Source organism: Cnephaeus nilssonii (genome assembly GCF_951640355.1).
Source record: "Cnephaeus nilssonii genome assembly, chromosome: 20".
In the NCBI taxonomy this organism is placed as follows: domain Eukaryota; kingdom Metazoa; phylum Chordata; class Mammalia; order Chiroptera; family Vespertilionidae; genus Cnephaeus; species Cnephaeus nilssonii.
In genome coordinates, this window is record NC_137091.1 from 22,147,110 (window position 1) to 22,164,181 (window position 17,072).

General features: G+C 39.5%; 1 protein-coding gene across 6 annotated transcripts in view; it reads left to right on the forward strand.

Moving 5' to 3' along the window:
- Window positions 1-17,072, forward strand: part of CNTNAP4 (contactin associated protein family member 4) — a gene marked incomplete at both ends in the record, with an annotated part of 248,388 nt that overhangs the window by 176,534 nt on the left and 54,782 nt on the right. For all 6 annotated transcript variants that reach the window (XM_079799313.1, XM_079799316.1, XM_079799318.1 and 3 more), the window contains 3 exons: window positions 2,178-2,284; window positions 4,651-4,770; window positions 12,990-13,187. In XM_079799313.1, the coding sequence (XP_079655439.1) occupies window positions 2,178-2,284; window positions 4,651-4,770; window positions 12,990-13,187 (425 nt within the window). The remainder of the gene's footprint in view (window positions 1-2,177; window positions 2,285-4,650; window positions 4,771-12,989; window positions 13,188-17,072) is intronic.

A 17,072-nucleotide genomic window follows, 5' to 3' on the forward strand; every position in this document is an offset into this window, starting at 1 on the left:
GTTTTATTTTGTATTGGAATGATTGGTGAGGAGAAAAGTGTGCAACACAATTGTTTAGAACTTTTACTGAGAAATAGTACTTCACTAAACAATGTGATTTGCTATAGATTACAACTAGTAGTCAAACAGAACTACTACATGATGAATTGAAATAAAATCCACAATCCAGTGTTGCACTTTGTAGTTAAAAAATGTGAAAAGTCGCGTCTGACTAACATTCAAGGAAAATGGATCTGAATCTTTCAGTAGCAGATCAATTAGAAATAACACATGCATAGCAATAATTAAAGATTCATTCTTTAGAAATTTAGCTTGGCAACTGCCCCCTTTTAGATACGGTTTGAGGTCTGTTAAGGAATAGATTGCTTTGTCCTCTTCTGATGACCAGCTAGGATTGTTATTGTTCTAATTTTCAAAAATGTTTCTTTTCTAGGTTGTTACTGATTTGAAATGCTTAAGATATTAAATATATAGCAAAACATTCTTTGAATGGATTCCCGTGAATCTATAAAAATGATAAAATATATGTAAACTTAATTGGCAGGGAAAAATACTCATTATTTTTGAATTTTTAGAAGGCAAGTTGTAAAATAACATGAATGTTATGGTTATACACACATATACATACACATAAATAATGCATATATATACACAAACACATAACATGTATGTTTACAGTGGTAATTTTTATACATTGAGATTATAAATGGTATTTCTTTTCTAGTGTTTCCTGAATTGTTTGATTTCTATACATTGGACATACACTTTTTATCAAGAATAATCAATAATGTTATTTTCAGTTAAAGTTGAAAAAATACTATAAGCAAAACCTGAAGTTCGCATCCTCAGTTTTAATAAAGGAGATGGCAGAAATGCTATCATAAATACATTCTTGGCAGGTTTTGTGGTTTATTTTTAAATCTGGAATGAATGAGAACATTTAAAAGTCTTGGACACAATGCATCATTCAATAATTTTTTTTCACTGTATCCTAAGCCAAAAGATATACCTACTACTTTCACTTAAAAAGCATTTTGGGTCCAAACAACTTCATAAGTATTTCTGTCCTAACAATTTATTAACTCTTTGAAAAAGTCACTTATATACATATATATTTTAGTATTTTTCTTTTTAATTAAAAATGTTTAATTGAAAACAGTGGATTACTTGGTAATTTCACATGTTTACTGTTGGGTACTGTGCAGCTTTTCAAAGCCTGGGATCAGATCAGACACTGCCACTCTCACTCCTTGTTCAATATTGATTTCATGTGATTCTTATTTTTTATCAACTACTAAAGGTTCAGCTTCTCAAAGAGAGGGTGTCATTAAAGGAATGTCATTAGTATCTAATATTGAAAGTGAACTGCCTCGAGCAGTAAGTCACAGGGTATTTGATAGATGTTGAGCGCGCCTGTCTTTCTCTTTTTTAAAAAAATCTTTATTGTTGAAAGTGTTACATGTCCCCTTTCCCCCCCATTGACCTCTCCCATCCCGCCCCCACTCCCCACCCCAGGCCTTCACCACCCTTTTGTATGTGTCCATGGGTTATGCATATATGCGTGCAAGGTCTTTGGTTGACCTCTTCCCACCCACCCACCCTCCTCCACCTTCCCTCTGTGATTTGACAGTCTGTTCAATGCTTCTATGTATGCCTGTCTTTCTCTTGAACATTTGAATATCCTGGGAGCCCCTGACACAGTGTTTGGAATCTGCCTATACCATATACCTTCCACATTCCCGAATGTAGATACAAGTGAATAAAGATGTCCCTCCCTCCTACTTCCTTCTCTTTTTCCTTTATTTTTTATTCCTTTAAATAATCAGTGTAGTACATCAGTATGATTAAATGTTATTTTATGTAAGCTGTTGATATTTCTGGCAACGTATTGAATTGGTTATAATGTCACTTAGGTGGAAAGAAAGGGCTCGGATAGAGTAAGACATGTTGAAAACTAAGTAACCACAACTGCCCGAGAATTGGTTGAAATTTGATGAATTCATTGATCTAAGGTTGAGTTCTGGGATGAAAGTGCTTTAATGACAGATGGCGTAACCATTAGTCATGTTAAATTTACTTTTCATGTTACGGTTCACATTCTCCTTTCACAGGACCATGTTTTCAGTGTTCTGTATCTCAGAGTGAAAAATAGTGACTGTGTCTGCACCTTCTTTTAGGTGTTTGCCCAACTATTGCGAGCACGGTGGGGAGTGCTCCCAATCCTGGAACACCTTTCATTGCAATTGTGCCAACACGGGTTACACGGGAGCCACCTGCCACAACTGTAAGCCGGACACACCTCTTCTTCTTGCCTCTGTTCTGATTTCCTCCTTCCATCTCCCTTTTCATTGCTGTGTGTATATATGCCCATGTATGTGCAACCGTGTATTGGAAGGCACACACCCGAGTTTTAGCATCCAGTCGATTTCTAGTTGTCCCAGATCATTTCATTCTGATTGCCACCTTAGTAAGTGGGTACTATTATTATCTCTAATTTACTCCTGAGGTGACCGGGAGAGATTAATCACCTTACCTGAGGCTTCTTAAAGAGGTGAGCCACAGCGCGGATGTGAACGCCTGCCTGGGATCACAACCAATACTCTTTTCCTGTATCATAAGCCATGCATTTGTTCTGATGAAACGTCTGTGTGTGTTGAGAGACTCATGCCATTCTGTCATCCAGTTTTTTGGTACATATGATGAGGAGACCCAAGGGCGTTATTCACAGTCATCAGCCTCACCCGTCTTGGTCTCTTCACTGGGCGCTATTTTGGACTCCGGCCAGAGTTGAGATCAGAAGCCTGGGCTTCCAGCCCCGGGGGCTCTGTAAGGGGATGCTCAGAGGTTGTGTTCAGGGCTGGGTCGTTCCTAGGCATCACCTTACCTAGGCTTTCTAAGATCTAAGATCATGAAGAATGCTTGCTGTCCCTGAAGTCACATCTCACTGGAACCAGAGGCCAAAATTCTCCACCCAGCTGACCCAGCTAGTGAAGGGACAGTCTGTGTTAATTTTCATATCCTCCATCATCCCATGGTAGTAACTAACTCAACACAGAAAGTCAATTGAATGTATTTTGATGGACTCATTATTTGTCTATAATTATTATCAGTGACTGAATTTATTATTATTTTTTATTTGTATTGATTTTAAAGAGGGAGAGATAGAAACATCAATGATGAGAGAATCATTGATCAGCTGCCTCCTACACACCTCCTACTGGGGATCAAGCTTACAACCCAGGCATGTGCCTTGACCGGGACTCGAACCATGACCTCCTGCTTCATAGGTTGACACTCAACCACTAAGCCACACCAGCCGGGCATCAGTGACTGAATTTAAATACAAACCCAAACAGCTCTGAGGATAAAAGCCAGATGATAAATAAATAAGATATTTTCATCTGTGGCCCACAATTTGACCCAATTATTGAGTTATTAGGTTCTTGAACAAATAGTCTAAATGAAGGTTTGGTTTTTTAGTGTTTTTGTTTTGTTTTGTTTTGTTTTTTTGCTAATAACCATTCTGAGAAATGGGGCTAGGATGACAAGTTGTTTACTGGTTATTGTGAAGCCATCACTATCTTTAGCCTGAGTAGAAGGAGGTAAAGGGATAGTCTTTTAAAACTTCTTATTAGAAAATGTGACTGGAAAGCAATCCATGCTTCTATTTTCATCTGTGTAATATATAATAGGAAAAAATAAAATCATCAGACTGTGGAGGAATGGAGAAGTAATTTTGCATGATTATCTGAAATTTTGTAACACTGAGCAAATTAGTTACATTATTTCATATTGTCTAAAACTCATTAACATAATTTTCAAAAATTTAGAATAGATTAGGGAAGGACATTCAGGGGATGATTTATTTCTCATTTCACAGAATAAGAAGCTTGATGGAAGTTATCAGTACATTTGGCCAAGTGTTCAGTGAGATTGTGCGATATATACAGGTGATAATATCAAATCTTGTACACGGAAACTATATAATTGTATAATGAAAAACATCCTATTATGGATCAAAATACATTGCATCCACTTGGGGACATATTTCATATAAGTATTTCTTCTGCTTTGAATTTTAATTATCTTGATTTCTCATTACAGAGTATTTTAGAAAGTTTCTTTTGTAAATTATTTCTTAGATTACTGATGAGGAGCTTTATAAATCATATTTGTCTTATAAAATAGGATTTTATCTATAGATAATTTTCTATGAGAAAGGAGAATAGTTACAACGTTATTTAAAACTTTTCTATTGCTGTGGCTATCAGCAGATGATTTAAGTAGATTACACTATTGTACTTCAGATATTAGGTTATTATGGATGCTGAAAGATCCATTTAGATGGATGTCTAAAATTATACTTGTAAGTGTCTTAACATTTAAGACAACTACTTTCCCTTTCGTGCTCTACCTAATGTAAAAATAAACTGAATTTTCATTTTGACTGAGTATTTTCATATTCCTTTAGTGATAAAAAAAAATGCCATAAAATACAGCCTCATTCTCCTTTTTTTCTATCTAACCTGCTTTCATCCATACCAGTTCTTTTAAAAAAGAATGAATTTTGTTTTAAAGTATGTTTTACCTTTTCTTCGGGTCAGTAATATACTTATCATTCTATTCCATTTATGATCCATTTTTTTACAGCTATCTATGAGCAGTCATGTGAAGCCTATAAGCACAGAGGAAATACATCAGGGTTTTACTATATAGACTCAGATGGAAGTGGTCCCTTAGAACCATTTCTTCTCTATTGCAATATGACTGGTGAGTTAATCAGCTTTCATTTAATGGTAATATTTTCATGAATGCTTTAAACATAAAAATAAAATGAAGCAAGTAGAAAGTTGACCTAATTTGCAATTTGATTGAAATGTATGTTGGTCAGTAGAACTAACATAAATCTTTAAAAATAGTTTAATAATAATGATTTAAAATGTTGTCATTATTTTCTGTGTATGTGGTGTGTGTATAGAACATCTAACAATAAATGTATTTCATTAAGTCCCAAAACAAAAAGGATAGACTTTATTCTCTGAGAAAATTGAGGCATGTAAAAGCCTTGAAAATATTTACTTTTTCATGAAGTTTATTCTTAAATTCCTTACTTACACATCCTATATAATAAAAGCATAATATGTAAATTGACCCAACTGCAGAACGACTGGTCGCTATGACATGCACTGACCACTAGGGGGCAGACATTCAACGCAGGAGCTGCCCGCTTGTGGTCAGTGCACTCCCACAGGGGGAGCACTGCTCAGTCAGAAGCCGGGCTCACGGCTGGAGAGTGCAGAGGCGGTAGCAGGAGCCTCTCCCGCCTCCACTGCAGGTGGGTGGTAAGGAGCAAGGGGTCCCAGACTGCGAGAGGACGCAGGCCGGGCTGAGGGGGACACCCACTCATCCCCGTGCATGAATCTCGTGCACCGGGCCTCTAGTGCTTAAATAAGAATGAATAGTCAATAGTCATGGAAATATATTTGATTAAATTCAACACCTGTTCATGATAAAAAAGAAAATAAATTACCAATAGAAGGAAATTTCCTTAATTTGTTAAAGACTACCCACAAAAATCCCTACAACATATAACACAGTTTGTGGTGAAATACTGAAAGATTTACCCTGTTACCAGTATTCACACAAGGAAGTCTGCTGTTATCACTGTTCTTCATTGTATTGGAGGTCCTAGTCAGTGCAAGAAAACAGGAAAAATGAATGAAAGAAGTGCTGGAAAGGAAGAGCTAATATTCACATTATTTGTAGATGACCAGGTTATGTATTGAGACTAGTCTAAATAATCTACAGGTAAACTACTAAAATTTAGGATGATTATTGGATACCAGTAATATAAAAATTAATTGATTTCTGCATACCAGCAATAAGCAATTAGAAAATGAAATTTTAGATTTATTTTAATAGCATAAAAATATTGAATACATGGTAATAAATCTAATGAAAGATGTGAAGGCTTCTACATAGATAAGTATGAAATGATCTTGAGATCAACTAAAATCCTAAATAAATGGAGAAATATATATACAATTTTTATTGATTAGAGAACTCAATGTGGTATAAATATCAATTTTTCCCAAGTAGTCATTGATTCTGTGCAAACCTACATTAAAATTCCAGAAGGGTGTTTGTTTGCTGGTTCTGTAAGTGTTTAGGTGAAAATGAGCAAGCAGTTTCTAAAATCTATCAACAGATTTGAAGGAAATAGAGGATTCAAATTAATTTTGAAGAATAAAGTTGAAGAGCTCAACTCTGCCAGATATGAAGACATTATACTGATAGGCTAAATAAAGCAGTGTGTGATTGGCACATGGATTAGCAAGCCAAATGGAAGGGATCAAGATTCCCTTACAACCAGTGGTGCTGGGGAAATTGTGTCTAAAGTTTTAAAAAGAATCTTGATTCATTTATCATCAAACTCAAAGGAATGGATTCTAGATGAAGTGGGCTATCTATAATAATAAAAGCATAATATGCTAATTAGACCAGATGACCTTCCAGATGAAGCAGGGATTGTGAGGAAAGCCTGGGCCCCAGGTGCCTGCCAGCTGCCAGAGGAAGCCCGGGTCCCGGGTCCCAGGTCCCGGGTTCCGGGTGCCGGAGGGAAGCCAGTGCCTGTAGCCGGGGGAAGGAACGCCTACTCTTGCATGAATTTCCTGCATTGAGCCTCTAGTCCAGTATAGTAGCTATTAGTAAACAAGTGCCCATTTAGATTCAAAATTAATTAAAATTAATAAAACTAAATGAATCGAAATAAATTTTACAAATTTAAATTAATTAATTAAATTAAGATCACATTAAATGTCAGTTCCTCTGTCTCACTGGTCACATTTTAACTGCTCAATAGCCACCTACTTCAACATTTCAGAAAATTTACTTTGGATAATGCTGTGTCAGGACGTTAGAGTTTTGTGGAGCAAGACAAACAGAAAAAGGCAATGTTAAATTGAAGGTTTTGGAAAGGTGGATTTACTATTTAAAACCAGGTGGTGAATATCTGGGATAAGAGTCTTTCAGGCGGTGGAGAGAGCAACTGGTGAGTCCTGAGAGGGGTGATGTTACCAGGCATGTTCAGAAACCAGCGAGTCCCACATGGCTGGAGTATGGCGAGTAATCAAGTAGTAGAGGAGGAGAGTAGAAGAACCAGGTAGGGCAGGGCAGGAGGGGAAGAATCATGGGGTCCAGACAATTTTGTAAGGTCTCCGGTCTTACTCTGAATGAGATGAGAAATTGGAGAGTTTTAAGCAATGGTGGATGCAATATGATTTCCTCTAATAGGATTAGTAGCCATCACACACACACACACACATTAGAGGCCCGGTGCATGAATTCGTGCATGGGTGGGGTCTGGCCAGCCTGGCTAGGGGGAGGGGACATGGGCGGTTGGTCGGCCTGCCTGCTGGTCGAACTCCTGGTTGAGGGGACAATTTGCATATTAGCCTTTTATTATAAAGATATACACTGAGTGGCCAGATTATTATGCATTCAGAGATCATCATAATCTGGCCACTCAGTGTATATGCCATGGGTTACACACATACTAAAAATATATACAGGTGTTGGCAAAACCCCTATTTCTTTCTATATCAGTCAATATCTGTCTGTCTATCTATCATCTATCTATCAAAAGAGTTAGGGAACCTGTTTGGAGACAGTTCAAGAAATGCAGGAATATAGACAAGAGCAGGTGATGGAGGCTTGTGCTGGATAACAACAAGGCAGATGAGGGAAGGAGGTTCCATTTTCTCTTTGTACGTGTGAAGTGTGGGAACACAAAAGAAGTGAAAAACAACACCATATTTGAGTTGCCATAATTTGGGATGTGGTCAGAAAAAGTTTAAGGGGAAACTCGGGAGCTCAGTGCCACACATTTGAGTTTGAGATTCTGTCACACATTCAGATGAGACACGGAGAAGGCTGTTGAACATGGGAGCCACAGTTCCTTTGTATTAATGTGCGGTTCTAAAAACTGAAGATGGAGGTGAAACCTGGGAAACAGATTTGGAGGGACATTAGTCTAGAATGTGTCTAGAGATTTTTTTCATATAATGCAAACAGGTGGCTTCTATTTACTCAGACAAACACTGGGAACACTGTCTGTTGTGGCCCATTCTGGCTGCTCTAACAAAGTTCCAGACTGAGGAGCCTATCTATATATCTATATGTATATAAGGCTAATATGCAAAGTGTCCCCTCCAGAGTTTGACCTGGAGACCAGGAGTTTGATCGCTCACTATGATGTGCGCTGACCATCAGGGGGCAGCATGGAACAAAGGAAGGCCCCGGCCGGCAGCCAGAAGGCCCCATTCGACCTTGATCGCCGGCCAGGCCTGGGGACCCTACCTGTTAACGAATTTCATGCACCAGGCCTCTAGTAAACAATAGAAATTTATTTCTCACAGTTTTGAAGACTAGAGAGTTCAAGGTTATGGTGACAGAATAGTCGGGTGAGGGTCCTCCACTGGTGGCTCACTTCTTAATACCTTTAACCATTACAAGTTGAAAAAAATACAGAAAATCTCTTTTGTATGGACACTTCCCTAAACTATGTTAAAGACGGAAAATTCTTTCCTTAACTTGGGCTGGTGAACACACAACAGAGCATATAGATGATGGGTTGTGGAATTGTGCACCTGAAACCTGTATCATTTTGTTAACCAGTGTCACCCCAATAAATTCAATTAAAAAAAGAAAATTCTTTCCCAACAGAGTATCCTAACTATAATTTTAAAATAATTGGCCAGGCCAATAGGCATCCAAGTGTCTGACACTATAGAAATATAGGGGCCCTTTTTTGCTCCACTAAAGCCGCTGCTTTATCTAAAATGAAATAGTTTTATATTCAAGAAGTGCCTCATCACACATTGCACGCGGACAGTTGTTTCAGTGGGGAAAACATGATGAGGGCTAGAGCAGTGGCTTTCCCACTTTTGTGAAAATGACAGTTTGGTGGCTTGCAGTCACCCTTCCCCGCTGCACCGCTACCGAGCCTCCTGGCTTTAGTTTCACTGAGTCGGGAAGTTTAGACCGAGGCGTGGGCCGCTGCTTCATTAACAAGCTCCCAGGGTGACTGTGAGATACGGGCTCCTAAGACCCTTCCAGTGAGAGAGCTGGATGGTATAGTATTCCTAACGACATTATTTTTCCTTCAGGGATTTCCATCAGAAAGGCCTTCTTAATAGCTGTGAGAGTTAATAACTATGATGATTCAGATGCAGCCCAGCCGACACCGTTTTGCTCTGGTGTGTTTTCCGGCCACCTCGCCCGCTTTCCTGGGCGCAGCGCCTCCTACCTGCTCTCGCGGTCCACATCACATCCATCACCCTCAGTCGTTAGTGCGAAGGAACACGCGCTCTGCAACTGTGCTGCTTAAACAGCATGTTTTCCCTCCACACGGTTATCACGCTGAAAAATAGCAGCCAGCCCAAGATAAATCAAGCTCTTAATTATTCAGTTGCTTTACATACAATTTATATTATTGGAACTCTCCTCAGGGAGAGACACCAGTAGACCCAAACTGCCTTTCCAATTTTTTTTTTTAGTGTATTTATTAAAGTTAATAGATTTTCCGCCTATTTCAGCTACCTCTTCTGATTTATTTCTCTGTGTCTCCTTAGCTGAACAACTCTCTTTGCAGTGGGTAAAGGATACTTAAAAAATAAAATAAAACCATGGCTCTTAGACATAAAAATAAAAGCTAAATAAAAAGCATTTTAAAGATTTTGTGTAACACGTTACCAATGAGGAAACTGGTAAGATGTTATAGGCATTTAAAACGGGAACTCCAAAGAACAGACACACATGTACATATCAGGAATAGTGAAATGAATGTGCAAATGGAGACAAAACTGGCTTCTGCCGCCGTGGAGCGGGGCAGCCATCGGAACATCTCCACCAGGTAGAGTTTCCTTGTCTGTAGACGAGAACTACGTGGGAGGAAACTTGCTTTCTAAGAAAAATAATCTGACTGCCTGGGTTAGAGGGTAATTAAATGTTGCTATGGCTTGGAAGTTAGTGGATTTCTCTGGAGAGATTTCAAAGGCTTCTCTCTCCCAGCAGCATTCGCTTACATTCTGAGAGTGATACAAACACACGGGCTCGTGCCCCTCCCCTCACTCACTTTGTGGAGGGGAGAAGAGGTGCCAGCCATCCTCTGTGAGCTTCACGCCTCAGAATTTTGGGGTTCCCCTCTTGTGCAACTTTAACACATGCAGGGGCATCTGGCACTCATTGTGTGGGCTCACGGAAAATTGGGGTGTCCAGAATGGATGCTGCTAAGGCTTTGGGAGTGAAAGGCCCCGGATCCAGAGAACTCCTGTGCCTGTTAGTGTATATCTACCGTATGTCTTCATCACCATTAACTAAATCCATATCTAAATAGATAAACATAGACATAATTTGCATACGGGGCAGGGTAACTTGCATGGCATCTCATCCCCTTCACAACTTCGGGCTTCACGTTATTTTGGAGTTCTCAGTTTACCTATAGGTGAGTTATGAAACCTAAAGGGCAATGGACGTCTCAGAGCCACCATAGAATCAGATCAGGCCACCTGGAAGGTTGTTCTCCAGTCCAGACAATGCATTGTTTTTATTCATTCGTTTGTTTATTTCCTCATTTTTTAAGTGTCTTCTCCTGCATGCTGTGCCCAGCCCCGGTGCTGTGTGCTGGAGACTGTGTGGTTAGCACATCAGAAACTACCGCTCTTCTCTTAGAGTTCACGGCCCAGTCGAAAAGACCAACACAATAAGTTACAAAGTACTGAATTGCAAATTGTGACAGGATGGATGCCTCTTACAGCTGTGATTTCTAAATAGGTGTATGTAGAAAGATCAGATAGCACACTCATGTCTGAAAGAGCAGTAACGAGGCTGTAAATTAATAGCTCCGAGGGGTTCCCCTGTTAGTCAAGACGGGGAACGGGGAACGTGGCTGCCTGGCTCCCCTCTCCGTTGCTGGGAATCCATTGTGATGAGTTCATTGTCTCTGCCATGCCCTGGACATCTAGATTGTTTGGGTAACTTCCTGCGTTGTAGCACTTTTTATTAAAAACTAAAACCTCTTACAGGAACGATCATGATGTTGAAATTATAGAATTCAAAAGGAAACACTGTTAGGAGCTGCTCTCTAATGGTTGTCTTGTGCTGAGGCCTGGAATCTCTCGCAGCAACTTAAAAGGCCTTTGGAATCATGTGTTAATTGTGACCCAGCGCTAAACTATGGGGAAGTCCTTCTCAGTGTGACCAAAGGCTTAGCGACAAAGGTTTCAGGCAGGTTTTCTGTCCTGGCCCCTGGGCAGGGGCTCAGCACAGCCGAGCTTCTTCCTGTGCGCCTTTGATTTACCACGAGACAAGATGAATCATTCTGCTGAACAATAAAAGCCGAGTCCAACAGAGGCGAGGCTGGCAGATTTGCCTCGTTAAAATTATAGAACTTCAGACCTACCCCACTGCGACTGTATTTTCCAAATTTGGAGACGGAGGCTCAGGTTTCCCCCGACTTTCTTAGGGGCACAGATCCCAGCCAAGTCTGCCACTCACTGTGCTGCTGCCTGGCCATCCATAGTTAACTTCATTAGCTTACATAGCCTGTCCTCCTCAACGGAAGTGTTTCACTGAGGAAGCTCGCTCGTGAGCTGAGGCGCAAGGTGGAAATAAAAGTAACAGCTATTGTTTCAGGGGAAAATAATGATCTACACATAGATGGCAGGAAGGCTGTCAAATTTGTGTCCAATGTCATTTATTTAGCAGACTTCTCTGTTCAAACTTCTGATGACTAGGGGAGGGCTGGGGGTGAAATTTATCAAAGTATACTTCCTTATCGCGGTTTGATGTTGAACCATGTGAATATGAATATGTTAGCTAAAAAGGGGAGGGGGGCAGTGAATGCTACCCACTGCTTTTCTCTAATTTGGACTATTTCTCTGAGTACAGAAAGATATGCGACTTAACAGCACATACATACCAGGGTTTTGACAACTTCCAATCTGTTTCTTACCTATTAAATCAGAGAACTTTTGATTAATCTGTTCCTGTGCCTGCATATATCACAGTGAATATAATATGAAGTCTTGCTGGAAAAGTCGAAGGATAGATACATTATGCCTATCTTCTGTTATAAACAATGGAGGGATTTTATTTCCTCTAAATACTTCTGCTAATCAGTATGATGGAAGTGTTTGCAGACTTTGTCAGGTGTTAATAGTGACAGCTCTACTATTTGTTGTGTTAGTTGTGTTGCTGGTGCTGAATCAGTTGTGCTCAGTTCAAAAGAGTAACTTCCTGTTGCATTGCATAATAATGCAGATCACATGATACCAAATGACTATGTCAAACTTGACTTACAACGAAATAGACATGTACTCATAATTGAATGCTGTCTGAGGAGAGAGATATATCAAGCCATAACATTTTGACTTTTTTTTGCAGGTAACATGAATAATTTTTAAAGGCTACAAAATTAATTGCTTACATTGTGTAACTCAAAATACTTTACAAATTCTGAGATGTGCTTTTTTTCACACTGTAACATCTCTGAATTCTGGGTATATCAACATTCCATAATGTTTTACAATTATAATATTTTTTTTCTTTCCTGAAGGAAAATAAAATGATGATGCATCTTTAAAAAATAGAACACCAGATTTGATTAAATGAAACATACCAGAGAAATTTAATATTTTTTACTATAAATATTGTCTGGCTAAATTATATGAAAACAAAATCACTGCAAATGCATTGCAATTGTATACATTTCAGGGCATAGGATCACTTTACTATAATTCAAAAACAATTATTTATATATTTTTTATTAAATTTTAAGAATCCATTTGTGTTGATTCTGCCTCTCAGAGAGGTTTATGACTAGAACAATTTGACTCAGATAAAAGGTGATTTTGATTTTCTTTATTTATTTTAACTTTTGCAGACTAGTGATGGTCTCCTCTCTTTCTTCCCCCATTTCTGCATCCAAGAAACTGCATGGACCATCATCCAGCACAATGGCTCCGAGTTAACAAGAGTGAGAAACACTCCCCCGGAGAACCCGTATGCTGGGTTTTTTGAGTACGTGGCCAGCCTGGAGCAACTCCAGGCCACAATCACCGGTGCGGAGCACTGCGAGCAGGAGCTGGCCTACTACTGCAAGAAGTCGCGGCTTGTAAATAGGCAAGGTGGGTAAACTGAGGCCTCTGCTCCCCACACACCCTGCTCAGCACGCTTTACTGCACCAGTTCCTGAGGACCCGAATTCTGCTGGGGCGGTGCCATATCGCCGCTGAGAGGGTATCTCCCTCTACATTCAGCAAACATGTCACAGTCTGGAAGTCACAGAGGTTCTGTGCCTGAAGAAAAGAACAAGGTCAGTTTACACTGAGCTTTGTTCAAAGCCTTGATTGCCTTTGAGTCCTCTCCTGGCCTTAATCTGATGACTGCACAGAAAGCTTGCCAATTCAGGGTTTACCCTTCCAAAGGGCAGGCGACACGTGCAGTTTGTTTTATCGTGGAAAAGAGCTAATAAAAATATGACTTCGTTTTCGGAAAGTGACTGTTCTGTGTGACTCTTTTTCATGGACTGTTGACAGTGAGCCTCTGGGTATAATTGGAAATTAAAATAGGTGCTGCAAACCCAGTTTCTTTAGTAGCTCCAGTAGGACCATCTTCACTCTTTCCCGTGTGCTCCTTCTAATAACCAGTCTGCTCCTAAGTTCTGTTTCAGGGTTTGTGTTTTTTCCTTTTAGGGCATCTCATTATGTGAGAACGTCTAGGGCCTACAGTTCTGCCTTACTCTAGTTCTTTGTGACCCAATTCTTAGTCACTGTGAGAAATTTCAACTGGCCTCCCCGCTTGGCCTTTCCATACCTTCTAACCATCTGATGTATAATCCAAAATTTTGATCTTTTTTAAAAAATATATTTTTATTGATTTCAGAGAGGAAGGGAAAGGGAGAGAAAGATAGAAACATCAATGATGAGAGAGAACCATTGACTGGATGCCTCCTACATGGCCCCCATTGGGACGAACCCACAACCCAGCATGTCCACCGACCGGGTATCAAACCGTGACCTCCTGGTTCATACATGACACTCAACCACTGAGCCATGCCGGCGGGGCCAAAATCCTGATTATTATGAAAAATATTAACCTTTAAGAAACACTGCTGCCACCATGACATGTTTCTACTTAAGAAACGTCAGTGCCTTCCTGTCCCCTGTCTGTCCAATACAGACTCTTCTGTCTGGACACCAGAAGTGCTTATTCTGGACCTGCCTGCTTATGCAACCTTCATGCAACTCCCCAACACTGTTTTCTGGCAGAAATATCCTAGCAGGTGTATTTCTTCTTTAGAAGTTAGAGAAGATTCTAAGACCTCAGCACAATGAAGCAACTTTGTCCGTGTTCACTCCCGTTTGTCATCGTAAGGGAGGTTGGAGTTCCAGATAGAATGACAAGAATTTTAGAAGAAATGTGTTTCATGTGTGATTATCAGATGTCATCTGGATCATGCGGAAACATGCTGCACTCTTGATATGACATTTGGACATTTTGTTTTCAGTTAAGCTCCTCTTCTACTTACTTTCCAGCCACTTAATACAGCCAGGGTTTCCTCCCCATGCCTGGGTTCTACCCCCTCCTCCTCCTTCTCCTTCCTTTTCCTCCTTTTAAAAAATCTCATTCAGTCTTTTACTCTGTCTTGCTAGTCTCTTGCTGAAATTTCATCCCCCTGAAACTTCAATCCCATCTGAGACTCTCCATCAGATAGTTGTAGTGCCAAGAGCACAGGGTTCAGAGGTGGGGAGAGATCTAAGTTCAAGTTTCTAGTCTCTTGTTGACTAGTATAGAACTTGGATGGAGGAAATTTTCTCAATTTTCTCTTCTCTGAAATGTGGCCAGCGGTACCAGCCTCCCAGGTGCGGAACACACGCAAAGTGCATGGAGTGAGGTCCTCTCGATCCCTGCTCTCCAGAATGTCACAGTTATAGTGAACATCGCAGCTTAATGTGCAACTGATTGTTCCTTGTTGTTAAATATTGATCTTGGAATCTAAAGTATAGACAAGCAAATATGGACGTGTATTCTAAGAGAATGAGAACCACACTTATAAAAGGGTAAATGAATGTTATGGAATGAAATGAATTAAGTGACTTAACTAAAAGAAAGACTAAAGGAAAGACAACCATTCAAATCGCAAGCGAGTCAACCTAACGGAACCAGAAAACAATAGCTCCAAGGGGTTAGGGAGCAAGCACCACACAAAGTGAGGGGGACCTCACAGAGTTGAAGAAAAGCCCCCCCCCCCCCCACTCCCTCACTTCATGGCCAGTGTTTCAGCCAGGCGTGAGAGCCACTAGTGAAGAAAGGAGTAAAGTCTAGAACGCTGTAGGACAAGAGATGATGAGAGTTGTTAAATACACACATTTTCTCAGGTCCATGACCCTGGAATTCATGTGAATGGATTTGAGGAGAAAAAACTAAAAAGACAGAACAATTTGGATTTTGAGGTCAAATTTAGAAATATAGAGGGGAAAACAAGAAGATGGTGCCAGACAAGTTAAATTTACAGCTTCAGATATTGAAGCTGTGGCAGAGTCAAGTAATAATGGTGCCATCATTGCAGATGAATCAAGTAGACTGTGGATCCACCAACTCTGCACATTAGAAGGACGATCCATGTGAATACACAAGTCACATGGGATTTTAACTATGGGAAGTGGAATGTTCTACCATGATCATGATATTTTATATGATTTTCTTAATTCTTTCTTATACTTACTTAAATTCTTTGGGGCATTTAAAAAAGTCTTGGATGGAACCAAATGTATTTGGTACCACTAAACATTCAGTCGTTTCTACTTTATAAGGAAGATAGTACATGTAGAGGTTAAAATATTATTCATTGTTTAGGAATGATGATTTATTTTCTCTTTAATCCATGAACACATAGTGTTTTAAGCAGTATATTGAAATATCTCTGGTAAATGTTTTAAATAGGTTTCACCTTCTGCTGATGAATTAATTATGCAATTTTTAAAAATGAAGATTCTTGGTAATGTCTTTATGCACAACACAAGCTTTTGCTAACTCCTTGTTTTTGGCTTGCCTGATGTCACGTATAGTAATGCTGGGAGAGAGCTTGCCAGCACTAGTAAGGTCCTAAGGTCCTATTGTAACAGTAAGTTATAATGAGCACTGGCATTTGTAAGTAAAGGGGAAATTAGTAAAAGTTCCAGATTTTTAGTGGGGCTGATGATAACTTAAAAGGTTTGAAAGTCAACAGAAAAAGGATCAAGCACTTTTCGATAGCTGACTGATTTGATCTCACATTCTTCTCATGCTGATTTGATTTTCTAATTACTACAATTTCCTCTCTCTCTTTTTTAAATGAGATATTGCCCTCATGCTTTACCTCCTTTTCTCAAAATCCTATCTAACTCTTCTGTCCATTCTTTGCTCTAGTTTCTTGACATCAGGTTTAGTTTTAACTCTGAGAAGGAGCTGATAGCTGAACATTCATCATAGAAAGAAATGCATTTGGTTAAGGAAAACTTTGTTTTTGAATGTAGTGTTTGCTTCAGGCACTAAGATATTTCAGTGTTACTCTATAGTCTCCAAATAAATAGCCGAGCCATTAAATGAAAGAGAAAAATACATACTTCCAAATAAATCTTCAATCATGACAGAGAAGTGCCATACCATGCCCAATGTTTAATAAACAGCTACTCTATTTTAGCCAATACATATATTGAGATAAATCCTTTACTTTAGCCCATTGCAGGTTTGATTCCAGTCAAGGACATGCACCTCTATTGCAGGCTGGATCCTTGGCCCGGTCGGGCGCGTGGAGGAGGCAACCAATTGATGTGTCTCTTTCACATCGATGTTTCTCTCTCTTTCTCCCTTCCTCTACCTTCCACTCTCTCTAAAAAATTAAGTGGTAAAAATATCTGTGGGTGAGGATTAACAACAATAAAAAAATCACTGACTTTATATTATAACATTCTATAATGTTTTAATGACCATTTTATTATCTCATATCAGTTTTGTTTCTGACATGTTAAT